Below are 22,575 nucleotides of genomic sequence, written 5' to 3'. Positions count from 1 at the left end.
GAGATAGCATGTTTTACTACATTTTATTTTGTATTAATACAACAGAATCATGTGCTCGGCACTCGATTCAAGAGTTGATGTCCGTTAAGGATATCAGACCAACGAAGCTCTCTTTACCCAACACGCTCGTATCTACTAACAGTCTTGATAGTTTTGCGACGAGCTCTTCAAAAACCATTATACTGGCGAAAGAGAAGCCGCAGAATGTTTTCGCGATGCCACCACCAGTGACGTTGGGACTAACGTGAGCAAACACAGCTACTAGGTTTTGGAAACGCAAAATACTCGAGGTGAAGGTGAACTCGAGGCGTTTGTATCTTCTCGTCTGCCCCGCTCGAGCACACTCCTGTTCTAGTCTCAATATATTACTTCTCTTTCCTTCTCTAGAGTCGCGCAAACTTTGTTCGTCGACTACTTTGTTCCATACATTCAGACAGCGCATTGCTTCTCTGAATGGTTCGGAATGGCAGCGCCAATAGATTCGGTAAAACAAGGAGATGAGCTTCAGTGTTTGTACGTGGAGGGTCGAGCTATACAGAGGGCGTTGGCGGTATTAGTTTCTCATCTCACTCCTTGTTCAAGGGCTGACCTACTGCTAGACTCTGGCATCAAATCACGGCGTATACTTGAAGAAGTATAACGACACAAGCGAGCGTATCCATGCTAATTTGGTGGACGCACAAAAGGCGAGCATAGTCACTGTGGCCAAAACTTCAATCAAAAATGCCTTTGTGCTAGTTCTCATCGATGGCACGAGTCACAAAGTATGCGACACATCGATGATCTTGATCACGAGCTGACAGTCTTTTAGTTTGTCGACGACTTGTACCGCAGTAAGCAGTCTGGAGGTGCAGCGACTGCGAAACGCCTTCGCGAGGTTGTGAGCGAGCGGGTTGCAGCCATGCTCCCCGCCATCGCACGAAGCGAATATTCTATTGTCGTTAAGATCTTCGCGTGCCTGAAGACCCTCTCGAGCCGTGCTGTCGCAGAAAAGCTTGTCGCGCCGGGCCATAGGTCGCTTGCATTTCACTTCGCGGAGTTCAACAAAGTCAGCCCATTCTTTGATTTCGTGGACACAGGCGACGAGGGTCATGTGCCCACTAAGATCACTGGTAAGACTAGCCTCTTGTACTTAATGAGTAGTGCTGACGGCCTGATATCAGAGAACCTGAGGTGGCATATGGCGATTGAACATTGCAAGCATGTGTTCTTCTGTGCCGCTGGGTCACCGAAGTACCATATCGCATTAAAACCGTATCACGGACAGACGAAGAGAGTGACAATAGTTACGGGTTCAATTGCTGATGTCGAAATCTGCACACTCGGTCTACACATGATATCATTTGCCAGAGTATTCAAAGTAGGCCCGCTGAATGCGACAAGTAACACCACTGCTATCAAGCCGGCTTCCATCGAGGTCACTGTACGACAGATCACGCCGAGGCTACGTCAAGTGTCACCTTAAAAGATATTTGACTGACACCAATCTCAGGTTCCAAATCCCTCCGCCATTTCCGTGCCGGCTACTAGTCTTATCCATGTCAATTCAGCCAGCCGAAATGCGGGTGCGCCTATTCTGTCCTCAATTTTACCCATGCGAGCTCGTCACGGCCGTGTTCCGATCAATCTGGCGAAACAGCGGCTTGATCTTCAGATGCAACTGCCTACACCTGCAGAACTCCAGGCTTACAAGGATCACACCAAGATTCAAGAGCTTTGCATTGACTTCCACTTACGTGGATACTACACCACGAAGGAGTGCGAGCTGTCTCATGGCACCTTGCTGTCAGGAGTGTACTGCGTTCTGCAATACAAGGCGCTCGGCACCCCATGTTCCGAGGGAAGCGGATGCCGTAGCTCGAACTGCGTGTACGCGCATATTTGTCAGAAGGATGAATGTGCTCGCGCGGGTGGGAAGGCAGTTCTATGTGGACTTACTGAGGCTATGCATAAGGTGGATCCGTATGTTGCTGAGTGGGTTGCGGCGAATAGTAGCGCTATGCAGAGTAGCGCGTCAATTCAGGGCAATGTGCTTCCAGTCACTACAGCTCCGATGAATGGTGGTGTCCCAGCAGCGTATATGGATGATCTCATCTCATTTTGAACCATCTTTGCGTGGACCATATGCGCTGCATGATGTTCTGGCGGTATATATTGAGGTATTTGTACAATTACTATCCATCTTGGAGTAAAAAGAGCTTCGTGAGACTGGTTGGGATCAGCCAAAGACTTCCTAGATAAGGTCTCCACCTCTGGATGATATGGGAAATGCTTTGAGCTCGATCAGATCATGGAATTGCGATGAAAACTCTTCAAGAGACTTGTTCTTCAATTACAGATGATATGGATAGAAGAACAGAGCTTACAGACACCTCATGCAAGGCAGAAACTAGACAAGTGCAAAATATGTCTTTTACTATGTTGCAGTCTACAATAGACTTGATAGGAATATTAGATATACAGATACGCATCTTAGATGCCTAAATTAGTATTAGATATTTTATAATTCTTAATTGTGTGCTAACGTAGGTTGCAGGGTAGTAAAAAATTCATCATACCTGTTTAGTTCTTTTCCCGCGTGGGGTGCGAATAGGAAGCTCAGATACATCAAGAAGGACTGTCGACCATACCTCGATGATAAGCACATCGCATTGGACTGGCTGATCCAGGTTTCGTGTATCCAGATCGGTCTGTATAGGTACCGTATCGCAAGCCAATGATACTTAGCCTCGTTGGTGTTGTGCAAACAGTCGAGCAAGCCAGATTTCACATTCTTTTCCACATCTGCTAAGATGTCAGTTGAAGACGACTTTACGCGAAACGAGTTCGAGCACTATGGATGATTGACTCTGGTAAGAAGATTCACAGGTGGACTAAAAGGAGACTCAACGCTCGAGCGTGCTACTATCACTGCGCAACAAGAGCAAAATGCCATCGCAGAAACACAAATGGAAGCGCGAATGCGAGCTTTGCTTCAGGATGAGAATCCAAGGTCGGTAAAAACATTTGTGCTTTGAACTTCAAAGGCTGACAGTGATGAAAGCGATGCTCTTTTCCACGAGGCTGAGACCGCCAGGCTTCTGCTGATGAAGACACGCCAGATGTTCGAAACACCAGAGCAGTCATCAACATTGGTAAAGCTAGGCTTGAGCCGAAAGACGGCTCGAGCGGCAGCGAATGAAGCCCTGCAGAACATGAATGTCTACGGGTTTACTCAATTGAGTGAATATGTCAACGGTCTGGAAAGTGCATGGAAGAGCAAACAGCCGAAAGTGAGATAGCATCCATGACGGCAGTCGATCAGATGTACTCTACTGACCATGTTTCTAGTCTGCTCAACGATTTCGGAGACGCCGCCAAAATATTACTGGTTTTGCACACGCGTGAGATACGGAGGTTATTCTCCGAGCTCTACGCACGCGTGTCTAACTTTTATCGCGACGCCATAGAATGGTACATGAGGAGCAGATCCTCACGGTTTTTTAGTAGCTTCAGCGAGAAGATGAAGGATCGATACGTAAAGGCCGCAAGGATATCAAGCATACCGTTACGGAGATGTATCGAGAGCAGAGCATTGCTCAATCCGCTGAGCTAAAAGTCTTTTGTATCGAACAGGAGCGGCGCGATGAGATTGTTCGATAAAGACACCAGAGTCCTGACGCCCTCAATATGGTATCCGCAGGAGAAAGAGCACAGCAACTGTTCTTGAGTTTGCATAGGAGTATGTGCATCGAAGCCTCCAGTTTTCATTCTACACCAAGTTCTGGGCGTGGCGGGTTCCCTGCTCTTAATAAAAACATCGGGTTGTCTGATTTGGTCAATCGCGCAACCGTGGGTAGACTGGTTGCAGATGTGCAGCAATATAACGTAGGAACTGAAGGTCATTCCCTCTTCGACGACGGCAGTTTTTGGCTTCCGGAGGTCGATATAGCGTTGAAACTCCACGATTGGATCGGGAATGAGACAAGCTCTCCCACGCTATGGATTTCGAGCTCGGAACTATCACCGCTTGATATACTAGGCTCATGCGCGGCTACTTTGAATGCACTGGTCGCAGCGTGGACGGCAGAGCTCCCAATCATCTCGCACTTCTGTGAGCGACCTCGGTTTGCATCCCTTGCAAAAGATCGCGACATCGAGAAAGTCGGTCTGATCGGAATGGTATACAATCTGATCACTCAGCTTTTACAATTTGAGTTCGAAGGCGACGCATTTGAAGTTGCTCAGTCGCAGGTAGAAAAGCTGAACGGTTCAGATGGAAGCTGGCTGACTGCTCTCGAGATGCTCTCGACTCTCCTGCAAGCGACTCCGCATCTTGGAATATGCGTGATAGATGGCCTAAATGAACTAACATTCGCATCGGGTGCGAGCTGGTGCAACGGCTTTCTTCAGGTCCTGTTCGAATACCAGAAGTCTTTTGCAGGCCGCTTTCGGATCCTGTTTACTACCGCTGGTCAATCTCGAGTGGTGCAGGACCACGTGAACATTGTCAACCGTGTGTTCACTCATACCGGAACACGTGAGGTCATTCGTAACGGGAAGTGGTATAACAGAGTGGAAAACTGAAGCGTAGCTGAACTTGTTAGGCATAGCGATGGAGGTGCAAAATTGTGGGGATCGAAAGCTTAGCAGTTGCTACTTTTGGACGATCAGTCTGCAATGACTCTCTTCCATGGTTTATCATGTTCGGTTACTGACTCTCGCTACTTTACAAGAGCACCGAAGCACAATGTGCTTATTGATTTTTCTTTCTGGTACTTGTCAAAAGCTGTGGGCCTTTCAAGACGTTCTTCTTTCGACGTAACATTGGAAAGAGATGATTATGGAGGGCACAGGGAACATTTTACCCTCTCTAACAGGATTCAGACTCCAGACACTTCAGCAACCATGTAAAGACATGTAGCTTCAATACCCATGTGCTGTGCAACGTCAGATCAGTAACGTGACCGCCCATGGGGCGATGCTTTGGTATCCATCACTAGCGCAAGGAGAAGGCTGGCAGATGCACAATTTCGAAGTTAAAGATAATCATTCAAAGTGATATATCAACAACGCCGCGCTTCGTATCTATCATGTAACAAGAAGTAAATCATGCATCGCATGAGACCATTACACGTACTTCGCATTCAAAACACAGCCAGCCAAGGCTATGTTAGATCCAGAACCTCGACAGCGCTTTCTCTCCATTTGCGCCTATCCTTGCCTTTTAGCACAAGCCCCGATGCGCAATCTCCCGTCTTCTCCGGACTATCCACATCTACAAAGTCCCAGGCGCCGACTACGCTCTTCCGCAGGACGATTGCTCGTTTTTTCTTCTCTCGCGTCTTCCATGCTGCGGGCGGTGATGCTCGAGATGGTGGTTGTGGTGAGGTGGATTTGTGATCTCGCGGTGATCGGCGGAGAGAGGAAGGCGACGAGTGAGTCGGTGGGGGAGATATCGGTACAGGAGCTGCAGGTCTTTCATGCGTTTCCGGTGCGCGCTCAATCACAGGTGACGAAAGTTCTGTAAGGTCGAGCGTATCCACTTTTGGAGAGAGTGAACGTGGCCTTGCCGAAATGAGTCCTGGTGATGTGAGATCCAGGGTATCGTGTTTTGGCGGGTCTGGTCTTGGTATCGCTGGAACTAGGCGTGGTGGTGTGAGATCAAGAGAATCGACTTCCGGAGGCGCTGACATGGTCTTACTGAGACGGGGCGACGTACGGCGAGGTCGGGATGTGCCGAAGACGTCTTTGATGCTCTTCTTCTTGTTAGACGTGGAGGATGTAATGAAGGCATGTGACGCGTTCGACGATATCGACGTCAATGGTGGACGCATCGTAGATGCAGCCGTGGCCTGTCGTGCGCTGGTACTTCGCTGATGTCGTGTTGACCGGTCCGGCGAAGAAAGGGTCAAATCCAACGAGTCGATTTCTTCCGATAAAGATCGAAGCTTTGGTGGAGCTGGAATTGGTACTGCATCGAGTGCTGGTGTCACATCCCGTCGTTTAGTCGGCGTCACCGATGCTCGCCATGCATCCAGTGTTGATTGCGAGGCCACAGACATACCCCGCGGCGCTCTTGTAGCCAGTACATCCTTCGTGTTCCGTGTTCTCGCTTTCTTCGCAGGTAGCTGAGAGGGCGAGGGATGTGCGGGGGAGTCCACCAAGTCCAATGTTTCTATCGTGTTCAAAAGAGGAGGAGTAGAAGGCCGATCGAGCGTGGTGCTGGTATTAGCAGGAAGTGTCTTCGAGCGTTGGATTGGAGCACGTCTTCTTCTTTTGCTCACACTTGGAGGTAGGTCTGCAAGGACAAAGGACAGCGACTTCTCGCGTTCTGGCAGTGGTGGCGGTACCGTGACTCGAGTTCCTACAGGGGATGAAGAAAGCAGATCAACCACATCGTCTTGTTGCGATGCAGGTTGCCGGGTAGGTAATGGGAGTTCAGCAGTCTTTTCTTGTGTCTTTGCGAGTGCTCGTGATGGCCTTGAGCCTGGTTTGGTCACCTTGGCGAACGTTTCGATGCGAGCCTGAGGTTGATCTCCAGCTGTTTTCGTCCGCCTGGGAGCAGCCTTAGCCTTCGGTGCAGCCTTGCCAGGCTCCTGTACGGTTGCTGCTCGCTTGGGCTTCTGCTTTGTCTGTCGTTCAACCTCCCAATCTTGGACCTTGAGCGGCACGCCAACCTTGACGAAAGTCTCCATCACCCATATCCGCGCGGCTTTCTCAGGGTCGAACTTTGTAGGACCACGCTTCTTAGGACCATCATCTTCCAAATCATCATCGTCGAGATCTGCATCTCCTCCAGCTTGTTGAGAGCTGGGTGGCAGTATGTCTATGTCATCATCCGGATCCTCGTTGCTGAGGTCGATCTTTACAAGCTCAATAGGCGTGAAGCTTACCCGCAACTCTGTACAGTTATCCGTGACTGGATGCTGTCGTTTACCGTGTAGCCCTTTGATGAGAAGGTCTTCGTCCTCTTGTACAGCCTGAATGTTGTCTGTAGGCAGTCGATCGAGGTTTGCAGCACGTAAACGTAGCTGGCGCACAACCAACGATGGTGCCAGACTGCGGATGAAGTGTTTCGCGCCTTCAAGCTTGACCCAGTCGAACGCATCGTGTGTGAACTCACGCAATCCCGAAAAGTCAAGCTCTTGATCCCAGTTGATTGATCGGCGCAGTTTATCCAACCCAGCTTGATTCGAAATTGCCGGATGTGTATAGTATCCAAGGATGTCCAATCGGGGGAAGTCATCTGGGATCTTTAGTGCGCCATGCTTGCGCTTGAAGAGTTTGCTCTCATTCGTCCTCAGCTCGTGCTGCAATCGCTCCCGCCACTCGGCCATGGCTCTGGAGTCGTTCTTCGGGATCTTACACAGATCTGCACCGAACCCTGCCTTCGCAGCCTCGCATGCTGTCTTGGGGCCGCATCCAGGTATACCCTCGGGGACATAATCTCCTCCACTCATCAGCGCAACCAAGATCATGCCCTCACGATCCAACCCTGACGGTCCGTTCTTCGTTTCGACCGCATCGTATACGTTGACGTGGGTTGGTGTCTTTCCAGACTTTTCGGGCGACCAGTTGCGTATCGTGATGCCGCTTCCAAACATGAGGGTATCAACATCCTCACTCAAAACAGCATCCACTATTCCCTCCCGCTGAAGTAGGGCGCATTCTGCCTCAGCTTCACCCGGCGCAAGATGTATAGGGTATCCAAATTGCTTCAGAAGCTGCTTTGCAAGAAACTCGGGGATAGAGGCGACATTCGGACCGGTGCGCTTGTTGCGCTTGAAGGGTGGCTTATTTGGTCCATCGAAGACGAAGACTGGATGGATCGCGAGGGAGATGAGACGAAGGAGGCGATAGTAGAAGGTGCGTAAAGCGGGGTTTGTGCCGCCTGTTCACTGTCAGCAGAGCCAAGTTTGCGCAAAGTCAAGTGAATTGACCTTTGCTAGCCTGTATCTGAAAAAGCCATATTGAGGTGTCAATAGCAATGCGCAGTGGGCGGCCGGTCTCTTCGAACTTTTCGACAGCGAGCTTAGAGAGGGCTACGCGCTTTCCAGGGCCGATCTCTTTGTAAATACTGCGCCAATTAGTACATCATGACTTCAGATAGAATGCGCAGCTTACCCATGGATACCCATCGCGACTCCATAGTCTGCGTTCGATCGTCTTGCCGGCTGCCTTGTTCGTGATGTTGCGCCTAGCTGGGAGTGATAAGATAGTTGCTCTGACAACGTCGCGTGGCCCGTCCCGCATTCTGACGAATGCACGTTTGTTCCCCACCTGTACCATTCCTATCGCACTAACAACCAAGACAACCCTCGGAACGGTTTCCAAGACATGGCGCCCCGCGGTCGAAGCGCAACGGCAGGCGACGATGCCTATACCGACCGAAGTTACGATTCGAGCCCGGATCCGCTGGCCCTCTCCTTTGACGGCAACATGCCATCATCACGACGAAAACCCTTGCCAAGAGACTCGATGGCAGGAAGCTCGCCGAGCAAGCAGAACCGCAGGCTGGAAGCGTCCGAGATGATGTTCTCGTCGCCTACCAAGTCGATGATCATGAGCACACCACGAGCGGGCGGCGCGAGCCCCTGGCGCATCAAGGTCACCGTCCAGGCCGAACCCGGAAGCGACGAAGTGAACGCCGAGTCACCATCCGTGAAGCGAGTAACGAGAACCAAGACAACGACCGTACCGCTGAAGGACCACGATGCGTCGTCTCCCGTCAAACGCCCTCGCGGCCGGCCCAGGAAGTCTGACGTAGGCGCCACCCCGAAGCCGAAGCGAAAGGGAACGCCAGTCAAGAGAGCCGCACAATTCACGTCTCCAGGTACAAATATAAAGGCTGGAGAGTCGAGCGCAGCCGACGTGGACACCGATGTACCACCCAAGAAGCGGAGAGGTCGACCGAGGAAGAACGTGCAACTACCGCCTGAGACATCAGAGACACGGGAAGGCTCTGCGGAAGATGTCACGCCTGGATACCTTCCGAGCTCAAAATCCGGGACCTCAAAGAAGAGCGCGCGCTTCGCAGATCTCCCCGGCCCCACCACCGAGACCATGAGCGATGCGCTGATGGAAGCCGAGGAATTACCCAACTTAAGCTCACCCATACAGAGGACCATGAGACAGGACCTGCGCTCGCGAAAGGGCACTCCACATGCGAACAAGGTGGTACTCATGGAGTCGGATGAGCACGAAGAGGAGGGAAGCGATGTTCTTACGCCGACAAGTGGAGAAGAAGACGGAAATCCTGTGCAAACCAGTGAAGATGTCAATGTCGATGTCGACATCTCTGAAGATGGTCATGCAAGCCTACCAACACCTAGCGAAAGCTCCGCACATTCTAGTGACGCAGGAGATGACCAAGGTCAAGCCTTCGAAGATATGGAACTCGAAGACCGAAATACCGCAAGATTCGCTTTTGACGAGGGTACGACGAGGATGGTTGACGATACAACCATCCAAAACGAGAGTTTCACCATGATCTCACTGGACACACTGCTTAGCAATGGAGCGCGTAGCCCGCCCAAACCGGACGAGACGCAGAACACCACGGCACCGACCGTCAGGTCATCACTTAGAAACGAATACATGAGACCTTCTATGGTCACGACGCATGATGCTGAACCATCAAATTCCGGAGTGCTGGCACCACCTCCGCCTCAAACTTCCACAGCGCCCACCGACCCAGTACGACCAGAACAATCGCGCTTTGTGACGCCTGTCGTAGATGCCGACCTTCCATCAGCTCCCCCCGCTCTTGAGTCCGTTCGCTCGAAATCGCAAACACCAACGCTCGGCCGTGCGGTTACTGCTGGGGTAGCTTTGCAAGGCTTGTTGGATCCCAACCGTCTTAGTCTTACGCCAGAACCTTCTCAACAAGCACTTAACCAGAAGCGCGGTTCGTTAGATGACCTATTCCGAGGCTTTAGCGAAGGAACCCGAAAGGAGCTTCAAGCAGGTCTGCGTCTCGGTGAACAGCTTGCTGAGGGTCAGATGAATGAAGAGAGTGCGCCTGCCCCTTCGAGCCCTACTAGAGGCCTTTCTACAACAGCTCCTAAACAAGGTGTGTTCCGAACGCAACGAAAATATCGTCAGTCACGTCTTCTTACACCCGAAGACCAGGATCATGTTACCGCACCAGAGGAGCCAACACCAACAGAGCCAATACCAGCAGAACCCACGGCCACGGCGAGTGAGGTGCAATATCCAGTTTTGAATGTTGAAGAAGAGGAGGAAGAGGAAGAGGAAGAAGTACCGTTGAGCCCTGCAAGGAGCGAGGGTGAGATGAGTTGGCGAGTCGACACACCTCCCGCGAAACGTACTAGCTTGACACCGAAAGACAACGAGATTGAGGAAGCCCAACCGGACCAGGCCGCAGAACAAACAAACAAACCTGCGCAATGGGACGACTACGCCGACATCTGGCAAGAGGAAGCTAGTCGCTCGTTGGTTTCAGTCGAGTCAGAGGAAGTGCCTGCAGAGAAGGAAGAGTCTTTGCATGATATCTTCACAGAGGACATCCCCACCAAGCCGGCTCGTGGTCAACTCCTAAGGGAGTGGCGTCGCAAGAGGGCGAATGAAATGCGTCACGGCGATGGGGTAGAGTCACAAAAAGAGCCCAGCCCTGCACAGGCGGAACCTGAAGTCGCAGACCAGCCAGAAGACGATGAGGAAGAGCAAGGCAGTGATGTCGTAACACCACTTTCTGAAGACAAACCGATGCAGGATGGAGACGAGTCGAGTCCGGCAAGCGAGGCCAGTGACGACACTGGTACGTTCTTCCAGTCGAACATGCCGAACATCTTCAATCAAAAGCGACCATCACGGTTTGAACAGCGAAGGCAAAGACGACAAGAAAAGGAGAAAGTGAGTTTGGAGGAGCTCCTAGACCAAGGTGAAAGCTACGTTCCGGAGTCTTCGCCGCCAATGGCAACAAAGAAGCCGTCTCCGCCAAAAAAGACAAACCCGTTCATTGACACGCCCCCTCGCTTTCCAGCTCTTATGAGCTCACCAAAGAAGAGCAGTCCTTTGAGGAGAGAGCTTCAAAGTGCTGATATCTCAACAAGCTCGGTCCAGTTTGAAGAGTCGACACTACCACTTGTGCAAAGCTCACCATTTCATACCATTGTTGATGGTGATAGCAAGATCTCTGCAGCGTCCGATCAACGACAGTTCCGCGTGGAGATGGAGGGTAACACAGCTTCTACCATAGTTCGCGTGCGCGACGAGGCGAATGAGTACCTTGACGCGTATGAGCCGCAAGAGCGGAGCCTGAACGAGATCACTGAGGTTACTGAGGAGCCAAGCAGGCTTCCATCAAGTCCACCGAAGATGCAGCAACGATTTCAGCAGAGCTTATTATCAGCACGCAAGCCTTCGCCACTTTCCAAGGTCTCGCAGCGTTCAGACGAGTCCTCCGCGCCACCATCGGCGCGTTATAGCGGACCTCAAGTTGTCGACGACTCAATAGAAAGTTCCTCCAGCGTACAGTCGCAAGTTAGCCTTGAAGCGAACGTTCGGGAACAACCAAGTATTCTGGACCGCGTCAAGTCGACCATCATACGGCCACCTCCGCCCGCACCACACCCAATCATCTCACGCCTAACACCACTTCCAAAGATCGAACCCTGGACCAGGACGCATTACAAGGCGCTCGACAAACTCTACACAACGCATCTTAAACACCCTGCCCTCTTCTGTCCATCAATCGTTCCTCCGACACCACTTTCAAACACCAACGGTTACCTCCTCCGACAATTCATCTCTAACAATGGAAACCTACCTTACGTGGGCGCTACCTTCCACGCATGGGGTTACAGCATGGTTATGACCGAGGAACTGGTCGTTATGTGCAGCGTTTTCATGCAACTTCTGAGTCTTGAGGACGAAGAGGAGTATTACGAAGTTACTGGAAAGAGGCTACAGATGGGCGATTGTGCGCCTGGTAACCTGGGTGACTTGATCACTGGCCAGGAGGTGTTGAGGCGGCTTGCTACTGTCGTTATGGGCGAGAGTGTGCGAAGAGACGAAAGGGAAGGGAGGGAGATTGATCGTAGTGGGGGATTGGAGGTCGAGTGGCCGCAGAGGGGTCGGTGATTGTTGAGCAAGTGCGTCGGATTGGATAGGCGTTTGGGATTGGCATTGGATATGATGTGATGATACCTGTTCTTTATCTCAATTGGGTTCTTTTGGAGTTTGTACGATACCAGAATACCTCGTCCACAATCTTATTTCATCTCAAGAACATTGTTGCTCCTTAGCCTGATGTTTGCACTTGTTTCATGCTCATGTCTGTGTCTGCGCTATATGCCTACTACAGCCAGTTCTAACCAGTGCAGCACAATTTGTTCAAGCAGCCTGTAGGGATACAAATCATTACTACGATCACTTCCCTGATCTAATAATGCGCTGTAGTCGCTCACGTGCTATAGTAGCCTGAGCTGAAGCGTGAACTGGTGTAGCCTGGTAAAATTTCTCAACTCGAATAATTTATGTCAAAAGAAGAACAAAAGGCGCAGTATTCTCATCTACGCATGCGTGAATACGTGTCGGGAAGATATGTACCTGCTGTGATAAGAGAAAAGGCAAAAAAGAAGATATTGGGCTCAACCGGGATTTGACTAACACATGTTAGTGATTGATACTTGACTGTTTCGAACTGGCAACTTACACCCGGGACCTCCTGCACTTAAGCTTGGGAACCCCTGTTGGTGTTGTTAGGACACTGCCCATCTTGTAGCACATTGGCGTATAGAGCTTACAAAGCAGGAATCATGCGACTAGACCATTGAGCCGTTGATTGGTTGTTTTTGATGACTAAGAGCAAGATTAGTTGTTATATGTTGGCAATTTTGTGGTTGAGGTAGTGGTGTTCGGATTGGGCCATTTTTTCGAAGTTTGCCTCTTCTGTGGACATTCACACAGAGACTGAGACAACCAATCGAGACCCAGATGTGGAATTGCGGTGTGGGCGTTTTTAAATTTGGTTGGTAGTAAGTGGAGATAGTGGAGAATGGCGGGGGAAGAGCAGACTCCTTGACATGCAGAAGTGCCTCAACAAGCTGAGAGCATAACAGACTAATCATCACCATATGCTCTAGAGCATGTAGAAAGTTTACTTGAGAAGAGAAAATGATCTTTTTTTTAGAGACATCGAATTTTGCTTCTAAATTGTATTGCAAGTCTATGTTCGCTTTTCCGCTTGTACAAAGCCTGACCCGTGAGCGGCGCGACGGCGGCTATACGCGATTGCAATTCGAGACACATGGAAGCTGGCTCGCTTGCCTTTCGCTTTTGATGATGGTACAAATGAAATCACATCGGAAGCAACAAACATCAACCCTAATAGGCTTTTGTTCATTTCATCTTCGCCTTTTCTCTCTTCTCCTGTAGATACCGCAACGACTTTGAGAAGCCCGCGGTAAGAGGTCCCTTCAGAGTCTGCACAGTTGAAGGCCACTTGACCGTCTGATTGATTGCCTTGGTGACCATCTGTGGAACGTCTTTCTCACCCGCTATCCGCTTGTCAAAATCGCCGGCGACTTGCTTCTTGAGTATACCCCCAGAAGACTCATCTTTACTTGCTTCCAACATTTCCTGGAATTCGCGGCCTGAGATGCCAAATTTGCCGCGGTATTGGAAATACACCTTCTCACGGAACTTCTTGGGTAACCGCCTAATCATAGTGGCGCGCCTCTCAGGATCCATATCTTGTGACATTTTCTGATCAAGGTTCTGGTTCTCTATCCATCCAGCAGTGCGTATCGCGGACTCGTCAGCGTAGAGGATGTTCGGCAGTGACATTATGAGGTCGTGGTAGAGGTATCTGAAGTTTCGAATTTGGTGCGTAACGATGTTGTCAATCTTCTTGGGGTTCTCGCTGCCATACTGCATGCGTGGATCGCCCTGATAGCTCAAGCCAGTGATTGTAGAGTACAGTTCTTTCTCGGTGAACTTTTCGGGAAGTAGAAGAAGCGCGCACCGTACGGCGGAGAGGAGATTGCGTTGGTTTGCGACACGGAGGTTGGGCTCTTCGTGGAGGATCTTGACGGGCTTGTGTAAGCGGCCGGCGAAGTATAGGGTATCCCAATCGGTGAGATCGCGAAGGAGCGTTTCGTAGTTGACAACAGCGTATTTGATCATCGTTCCGTTCACTACAACATAGGGATTAAAGTAGGCGCCAGCACCATACTTGTCCTGCACATGGCTAACAACCCCTGAGCCGAGTGACCCTAGGAGGGAGTAGTGGTCTCGGTGCTCGCGCAGATTGAGCGAGTGGAAGTGTTGTGAGTAGCGAGGTGTCAGGATAAAGTCTATCATCTTTCCGCCGCCCTTCTGCCACTTGAGAATCGCCTCGGGCGCGTTCGGATGAGGCGATTGCGACGTGCGCGAAGCTGTAGCAGCCGATTGAGGGAAGACACCGGAGCCATAGGCAAACGCATAGGTAACCGGTGGAAATTGCCGGAGTATGCCTCTTAATGATCGTTTGAACTCTTCATTCGTTTGTATCAGCTGATTCTTCCCAAAGTCCTTGTGTGGCAGCTGTGTAAAGTCCTCCAGCGAAGGAGTTTCATCTTCCCACTCTGGAGGCAGCGATTGGAATGCATGTGGCTTGTCGGCGGGTACGACCTTTTCGGATGAGATGAAGCGGCGATTGACCTGCACCAGAGGCCTTCTGCACCACGCTATCCGGAATGCTGGCTGACGTCGATACATCTTGTACAGACGTCGATGCCTGAGGTTGCGCAAAGTGAGATGGTGGATGACGTAAGCGCGGTTGCTTCCGTAACCAGCCTTGGCGGATCAGGTGTTTGTGCTGGTCCCTCCTGCCGCGTAGAGACGCGACTTCCTCTCATCCCACTCATCCCACACCACTCCACATCAGCGAACTCTATTTTGCGTGGTATTCCAGGCATTGCTCTCAAAAAACAAGCAGAAAGCACATAAGAACACCAAAAACCCCCGACTATCCCCACGACAGCCAAACACAATGGACGCCGCGCTGGCATCATTCCAGGCGCGTCTCGCGACCTTTGGCGGAGCAGCAACGACCACGAAGACGCGACGGACCAGCAGCAGATCAAAAAAGGCAGGAGCAAAGTCAAAAGCCGCTGCGTGGCCACTAACATCACCCTCGGCACAAGATCTCGCATATGCTGGTTTCGTCTGGAGGCCGACTACCGCCAGCCCTGATAACGTACAATGCTTCAGCTGCGAGTGCCAACTCGACGGCTGGGAGGAGTCAGATATACCCGCGTATGAACACGCCACACATTCACCGAGCTGCGGCTTTGCAGTTATCGCTTGTATTCGCCTGCGTGCGGGCGATCCGGGCAGAACTGAGGAAGACCCGACATCTGACGCGATGGTGGCGGCGCGTCGCGACACTTTTGGCGACATGTGGCCTTTAGACACTAACGCCGGCTACCCCTCGGTCGATCAGATGGTTGCCGCTGGGTGGTTCTACGACCCTTCCGATGAAACCCCAGACGGCGTCACATGCCCATATTGCTCTCTGGCACTAGATGCCTGGGACGTCGGCGACGATCCAAATCAAGAGCACCGTCGCCGCTCACCGGAATGTCTCTTCTACACCCTCTCCGACATCTACAACCCACCAGCCCCTGTAGCAAAGAAGGGCAAGCGTGCTTCGAAAGCTAAGAGTGCGTCAGCACGCTCCTCTACCGCGTCAACCGCCAGCAAGAAGGCCACACGCGGCAAGAAGCGCACAAGTGATGCCATGGAAATTACAGAACTCTCTGAAGTGGTACAGCCTGCTTCACGTGGCAAGAAGCGCATGAGTGATGCTATGGAGGACACACAATTCTCCGAAGTCGTACAACCAGCACCGAAACGCGTTCGATCTTCTAGCATCGAAAGCTTTCCAAGTGACTTGCCGGTCGGAACACCTAAGAAGACACCGACCCAGGCCCAGGACAACGTCGCATCGGATTTTGAGATGTCCAGTCTACCTGCTGATCTCATGGTCGGTACACCTAAGCGGACACCACCACCTCAGAGCGAGGCAGACGAGATGGGCAACCCTCATGGATGGGAGCCGGCTGATGTCGACATGCTGTTTGCTTCCCAGGGAGACCCCCAGAGTCTTATGCACGATATCCTCATCGATGCTGGTCTCGACAATATCGAAACTGCTGGCTCTACACCTGAACAAATCTACGATGCAGTCATGGCAGGTCTAACAGATCAGGAAAAGTCTATGACAATCGAACAATGGGTTCTATACAACGCCAAACGAGGCGAGGAGAAATTGCGCATGGCCTGCGAACGGCAACTCATGGCATTTGAGGCGGAGGGACAACGGGCAATGGCTGTCTTGGAGGCCATTCCTACAATTTGATTTCCCCACGCATTCGGTGAGGGCTGGAGTACTTCGGAGTTCGGTCGCTTATGATACCCCGGCATATGGACAGGCGTTTGAGCGTGTTGGATTTTGTGGATGTCTTTGTTGTTGCGCTATGGTTTTTTAGTAGCCGTATGAGCCCTCTTCTCTTCTCCCTGGGCTTAAGGTGAACTCCACGGTTGTAGTCCCCGAAAGGGTTGACTCCTGTGGGGGGATCCGTCGTAGCCTAGGAACAGGGCTGGGATAGGCGAGGCACGCTTGGTATGGTGGACGTTTATGCACCTTCGAGTTTGTTTGTTTCTTTGCTCTGTACTGTACCAGATGACGTTGAATGTACACGGATGTTTTGCATGATTTGAGCTGTACCTAGATTAATATGGGCTTGCGTGATGGGCTGACAAACATGTGCAGTGCCCTAGACATGTACTCATGTTCCACAACAAGGCAGTCCGACTCAAAAAGCATCTAGCACAACAAAGTACAACAGACGCGCATTTACCTCTCGAGATGCAGTAGTTTCTCACTTTGCGACACGAATTGACGCGTATTCACGTGACAGCACAATTCAAGAAGTGATCTACAATGGTGAGGGCATGCATTCTTCATTCCACAAGACCTCGTATCCTTTGTAAGTTCTCCAGAAACCCGCCACCCCTTTGCTGTTGAGGCTGCTGCTGCGGCTTTGGCACACTACCACTGCGGGCAGGCCTCTGCTGGCCTCGATCCTTGTTCCTCTCCTTCTCCCTGTCAAGCTCTCTTTGCTTGTCTTCTGCCAATTTGATCAGACCTTCCACAAACTTTGTTCTCGCCTTCTCTTCCGCTGTGCCTTTCCAGACCTGTGCTAAATCCCTCAAAGCCTGTATCCTTATCTCTGCTTTCTCCATGCCGCCTTCTGGGTCGCCGGTGATGAGGTCGGCGATCTCGGTTCGCAGCGAGGCAGCAAACTCTTTGCCTTTCTGTTCGCGCGAGGCGCTGTCTGTGCCAGGCTCGGGGGCGGAGACGCTGATAAGGGAGGCTCCCAAAGAGACCTCGGATGGTGGTATCGACCAGTGCATGGCTTCACCAAAGACTTTTATGACGGTCTCAAGACGCGAGCGGACTGTGGTGAGGGTGCGAAGGTCGGAAAGGTATTCTGGAGTGGTCTCATCAGGCTCTTCCAGCGTTGGCTGCGACGGTTGCGCATCTGGCGTATCTGCATGTGTGGCAATAGGGCTCTTGAGCTCGTCTTCGGTCGACTCGGTCTTCATCGAGATACCACCTGGTAGAAACTTTTGAACATCGCTCTTCAGCCCATCTGTCAATATCTCAGTAAGCCCGATGGCCTCTCCCCGCAGCACTTCGACCTCATACGCCAACCGCCCGCCGCTCCGCAGTATGTCATCGGTCAGTTGTGTCAGTATCGTTGATAATCGCGTCGTATGCGCGTTGAGCTGTGAGAGGAGGTCTTGCGTCTGCGAGGAGAGGTCGGCTAGCGAGGCGGCATTACTCGATTTTGGCCTTGAAGCTAGCGATAGGGAAGGCAGCGTGGCGTTGAGATATTCGGCGGCATCGAAGCGCGACTCAAGAAACGGGGCAAGCGCAGGGTCCGACACATGTGTTGATTTAGGCGTTGTCTTTTCTTCAGACACAGCCATGGCGATCGCGGGATTACCAGGAGATGTCGCGGGCGTTCCTGAATGGGGACAGGGAATAGCCGAACGCTCGGAACCTTTAGTTTCCCTCTCCCGCATCTAAATTGTGGGGGAGGGGCTAGATGACGGCATCTTCCACGTCTTGGAGTACGTCTTTCTTTTGAATCTTTGCAGTCTCTTCATTGGAGACAGCCTGATATCTATGATATCAGATATGATTGTTGAATGACTAGCTAGCCATGCTTGTAGAAGCTCGTCTACGAACTGCGGACTGCGTAGTGTGGCCCAGTCCAAGCTCGCTCCACTCCAGGCAACACAGGCGTCCTGCACCCTCACCTCTCGTTAACTGACGCCAGGCAGCGTTTCACAGGACCATCTAGTCCGCCAAGAGCCTGTAGGAGTAATATGAACTTAGGTAGGGCCTCCAATCGCTCTTCTCTCGGTCTTCTGTTTCTTCTCTTTCACATCCTCGTCGCTGGCGAGCGTGATTACCTAGGTTGAGCCTTCCAGCGTTTGCTGCCTCGCATAAACAGGGAAACTTTACGTCAACCGCAATTTTTACGCGGCTCACCTGTGCATCGTCTAGTACACGGTTCCCCAAAGATTTATAACATTAAAGCTTCCCGCATTTCTACCGATCTGCAACTGCGCCGCAGCCCGCTCGTTCACCCACCGGCCTAAATCCGAAAAGCACCAGCAACAGCACCCACATATACCCTCTGACTACCTGAGAAGCCATCGAAGACGCGCCAACATGCCGCGGCGGCACTTCCAGGCCGACCTTCAAAAGGCAGCAGATGGCGGAGTGTCGATCGCGGGCATCTCAGATGTACGCCCTGGTGGTGATGATGGCGAGTTCACTTTCATGTGCATTGCAGACGGCCAGCAGCTAGAAATCTCGGCCCTGGTTCCAGAAGTGTCCGATTACCCTACTAGCCATACCTGCATGATCTTCGGTGCCGACAGTGCCTCCGCCAACGTCGCTTCTGCCCTCAGCGACATCGCCGATGCTGCCTTCGGAAAGACCGTTTCCCAGATTCTCGAACTAGTCTCCGCCAGATTGGAGTCAACCGACCGCGATGGCGACCAGCAGATGCTCGACTCACAAGAATTCGATGATTTCGACGATGAAGACGACGAAGAAGACGAGTACTTCCCCGGCGACGAAGACATGATGTCGAAGCCACGACTCGCAAACGATGGTACTGCGGTCTTGGGCGGTGGTTATACTGAAGCTACGTCTGCTTTCCGACAACGCATTCGGAGGGATCTCCTGATTGCCAAGAGCGAAGGCTTCAAGATTGGGCATCTTGGAGGCTTAATGGACGGTCTGGGTTGCTATGTTTCTCTTTCCATCCGTATATCGAAACTGGGTATCTCGGAAGAGGCTATGCAAGCATGGCAAGTAGAACCGTCAGATTACCTTGTCGCGGTCTTCCACTACCCGTCAGGCTACAAGAACATGGACGACTTGAGGTCGTACGATGCGCAGCAAGCTCGAAGGAATTTCGGAATCCGCGTCGGTGTCTGTACAACGTACAAGCCAACGATGCAAGAAGCTATATCAGCTTTCACAGTCTTGAGCAGAGATCAAGAGAAGCGACGCGAAGAGTCACAACAAGGCGACTCTCAGTACGTCTCGACAGAATTACCCAAGGGCTTTCGAAATTCGTTTATCTCAAGGCCTTTGAATGAGCTACTAGAACAGCGCTTCCACATGCTCCTCAAGTACCGTTACGGAGGCATGCCCTGGCAAGGCTCTGAGTCGTTCTACAACGACCAGATCCTCCACGCATCACATTCAGACTATGACGCATCGCACGACAAGTACTACGAGGATGAGCGGGTCAGCGGTGCATGGCCAAAGATTGTCACTGATGATCACATCACTACTTCAGTCGGCCAGGAACACTCTCTACCGCTTGTAGGGATGCAATTTGTGCTACGACATTTTGTTCGATGTACCGAGTTCTGTCTGATCTGCTTCAGTAAGATGCCTGATGATCTACAAGCGATCAAGCCTTATGTCTGTGACAACCCGCTGTGTCTGTACCAGTACATGTCGCTAGGCTTTGGCCCCAGTATCGAGCATGAGATCATCTCACAGCCCAAAGTTGTTGATCTTCTGGTTAGCTTCTGTTACGCTAGTGCGCGTGCCAATCGACTGAGGGACTTTCCGACTGGTCTTAGCCTGGCAGTTCCGCCCTCAGTGTCGAATGAGATTGATTATGTCCGGATTCAACCACCACATATCCATGCATCTCCCGCCAACCCTGCACAGCCAGTACCCCCACAAGTCAGTACAACACCACCAGCTGTGTTGAGGATGCGATACAACGCAGCCAACCTCGAGATGCTATTCGGCGATGCGAAGCAAACCTGCCCCGTATCCAATGGCCACTGGATTGTTCTTCGGACAGACGAAAACCCGAGCATGGCCCTGCATTGCCGTGTGATCGATGTGTCACTGTACCCATCAGTGAAGGTATCAAGCCCTGTCATTCCAGTGATTGGTGAGGTGTCGAATGACCCATACGTTATGTCACGGCCAGGCCCGCCGCAACAGACGCAGCAGAAGACGCTGGCTCCGCAGCCTGGTTCAGAAAAAGAGTTCAAGTCTGCAAGCTTTTACATCTACAGTCAAAACTTTGACGATCTGGGTGACACCGAGAAGCCGCAGGCTATAGCAACACTGCTCGACCTCCTACCACCTGTCCAAGAGATGAGGAAGTACCTTTTACGGAAATCACAGTCCACTCTGAGTGGTTGGGTCGACCGTCTCTCCCCCGCTGTTCTTGGCATACTGCGCTGGGTCATTGCCTCAAATCGAGCTTGTATCCTGCAGGTCGATAGTGAGGAGGATGCTTCAAATGCTCGTAGCTTCGAGGAGCGTCTATACGGTATGGCCGGTTGGGCCCAGTTCCGGTTCGCTATGGGCGCCCCTGACAAGGAGCGTCGTTTTATCCAGGCAGTGAAGGAGACGACCGAGCGGCTCAACCTTAAATATCCTACTTTGTTTGCGTGGCATGGTAGTCCTATTCACAACTGGCATACCATTATTCGGGAGGGGCTTCACTTCAAGGAAACTGCCCACGGTCGAGCCTATGGCCATGGCGTTTACCACGCTCCTGATGTCAATACTAGCATAGGCTATTCCTCGTTCGGTTATGGTGGCGCTTCCTGGTCAATGAGTGAACTGAAAGTCGCACATACCTTGGCTCTCAACGAGATTGTCAATGCACCGAAGGAGTTTGTGAGCCAGAGTCCGCATCTGGTAGTTGCTCAGCTTGATTGGATCCAGACCCGCTACCTTTTTGTAAAGTCGCGCACGGACACTACAGCAACCACAGACTCGGGCACCAAGCCTCTTCTTTGCGTTGACCAGGACCCAAGCCGCACACCTCGCGGTGTGACAGGTGACCTTGTTATTCCGCTCCACGCTATTGCTGCCTCTCGGCGTCCCAAGGCAAAGGCTACCGGGGTAGATAGTACCCTACCCACAACTGGACCTTGGCTGACAGATACACAGAAGCACAAGCGGCAGAAGACTACAGGGAAGACTCAATACGACCCTATTGAGATTGAAGATGATGACGATGTGGCTAGTGTCGCAACTCTCGACGAGGACCGCATCATCTTTGAGGGCGACGACGAGCACAAGCCGATGCAAGAAATCGACTCTCTTCCCACACCAAATTCAATTACAGGCGATAAGGGTAAGTCAAAGATGGCCGCTATAGCGTCGTTTTCGTCGAAGATCTTTGGCAAGTCATCTTCTAGCAAGCCTCTTACCGACTACGTCCCCGGAACTCTGGACTACACGAAGCTACCTATGCTTCAGATGCCTGCATGGGCAACAACCACTGCTACCAAGCGTCTGATGAAGGATTTCAAAGATATCATCGAGATCCAGAACAAGGAGCCGTCACATGAACTCGGCTGGCATATCGACGAAGACAAGGTCGACAACATCTACCAGTGGATTGTGGAGCTGCATTCGTTCGATCCCACTCTACCACTTGCAAAGGACATGAAGAGCAAGAACGTCAAGAGCATTGTGTTGGAGCTGCGCTTTGGCAAGGAGTACCCTATGAGCCCGCCATTCGTACGCGTCATCCGACCTCGCTTCCTCGGCTTCCAGCAGGGTGGAGGTGGTCACGTCACTGCTGGTGGTGCCATGTGCATGCAGCTTCTTACCAACGATGGCTGGAGCGCGGTCTCCTCCATCGAGTCTGTTCTTCTCCAGGTCCGCATGGCTATTTCTAGCCTGGATCCCAAGCCTGCTCGTCTGCAGGCAGGTGCCCCTTCGGACTACGGTGTTGGCGAAGCGATCGAGGCGTATATGCGTGCTTGCGCTGTGCATGGATGGACAGTTCCCGCTGGCTTCAAGGAGATGGCTTATGGTGGATCAAACACTGGAGATGGCATGTACAACCCTGTCTAGAAGAGTAAGGGCGCGGCTCCAAGGAGTAGTCAGAGCACCAGATTATGACAGATATGCGAGTATCGTTCATCAGCGGCATGGAGTTTACGGGTCATGGAGCGATATAAGACGCTGTCTAGGGTTTCAAATCGCAATGAAGTGGAGTT

General features: G+C 51.7%; 7 protein-coding genes across 7 annotated transcripts; 4 read left to right on the top strand and 3 right to left on the bottom strand.

Moving 5' to 3' along the window:
- Positions 1-463: 463 nt before the first annotated feature.
- Positions 464-2,104, top strand: ALTATR162_LOCUS876 (uncharacterized protein; the record flags this gene model as incomplete). The annotated part of the gene is made up of 5 exons (XM_043308470.1): positions 464-550; positions 600-764; positions 812-1,112; positions 1,164-1,423; positions 1,493-2,104. 5 exons carry the CDS (start codon positions 464-466, stop codon positions 2,102-2,104), a joined length of 1,425 nt encoding a protein of 474 aa, XP_043164405.1.
- A 3,043-nt stretch (positions 2,105-5,147) lies between these two features.
- Positions 5,148-8,120, bottom strand: ALTATR162_LOCUS875 (uncharacterized protein; the record flags this gene model as incomplete). The annotated part of the gene is made up of 3 exons (XM_043308469.1): positions 5,148-7,873; positions 7,923-8,059; positions 8,107-8,120. The coding sequence occupies 3 exons, from the start codon at positions 8,118-8,120 to the stop codon at positions 5,148-5,150; spliced, it is 2,877 nt and encodes a 958-aa protein (XP_043164404.1).
- Positions 8,121-8,319: 199 nt separating this feature from the next.
- On the top strand, positions 8,320-12,087 carry ALTATR162_LOCUS874 (uncharacterized protein; the record flags this gene model as incomplete). The annotated part of the gene is made up of 1 exon (XM_043308468.1): positions 8,320-12,087. One exon carries the CDS (start codon positions 8,320-8,322, stop codon positions 12,085-12,087), a length of 3,768 nt encoding a protein of 1,255 aa, XP_043164403.1.
- Positions 12,088-13,347: 1,260 nt separating this feature from the next.
- On the bottom strand, positions 13,348-14,706 carry ALTATR162_LOCUS873 (uncharacterized protein; the record flags this gene model as incomplete). The annotated part of the gene is made up of 1 exon (XM_043308467.1): positions 13,348-14,706. The coding sequence occupies one exon, from the start codon at positions 14,704-14,706 to the stop codon at positions 13,348-13,350; it is 1,359 nt and encodes a 452-aa protein (XP_043164402.1).
- Positions 14,707-14,980: 274 nt separating this feature from the next.
- Positions 14,981-16,351, top strand: ALTATR162_LOCUS872 (uncharacterized protein; the record flags this gene model as incomplete). The annotated part of the gene is made up of 1 exon (XM_043308466.1): positions 14,981-16,351. The coding sequence occupies one exon, from the start codon at positions 14,981-14,983 to the stop codon at positions 16,349-16,351; it is 1,371 nt and encodes a 456-aa protein (XP_043164401.1).
- Positions 16,352-16,956: 605 nt separating this feature from the next.
- ALTATR162_LOCUS871 (uncharacterized protein) lies at positions 16,957-17,988 on the bottom strand (the record flags this gene model as incomplete). The annotated part of the gene is made up of 1 exon (XM_043308465.1): positions 16,957-17,988. One exon carries the CDS (start codon positions 17,986-17,988, stop codon positions 16,957-16,959), a length of 1,032 nt encoding a protein of 343 aa, XP_043164400.1.
- Positions 17,989-18,739: 751 nt separating this feature from the next.
- Positions 18,740-22,429, top strand: ALTATR162_LOCUS870 (uncharacterized protein; the record flags this gene model as incomplete). Its single annotated transcript, XM_043308464.1, has 2 exons — positions 18,740-21,466; positions 21,515-22,429. The coding sequence occupies 2 exons, from the start codon at positions 18,740-18,742 to the stop codon at positions 22,427-22,429; spliced, it is 3,642 nt and encodes a 1,213-aa protein (XP_043164399.1).
- Positions 22,430-22,575: the final 146 nt, after the last annotated feature.

This window comes from Alternaria atra (genome assembly GCF_907166805.1).
Source record: "Alternaria atra isolate CS162 genome assembly, contig: 21, whole genome shotgun sequence".
Lineage (NCBI taxonomy): Eukaryota > Fungi > Ascomycota > Dothideomycetes > Pleosporales > Pleosporaceae > Alternaria > Alternaria atra.
This window is presented reverse-complemented; position numbering and strand designations above follow the sequence as displayed.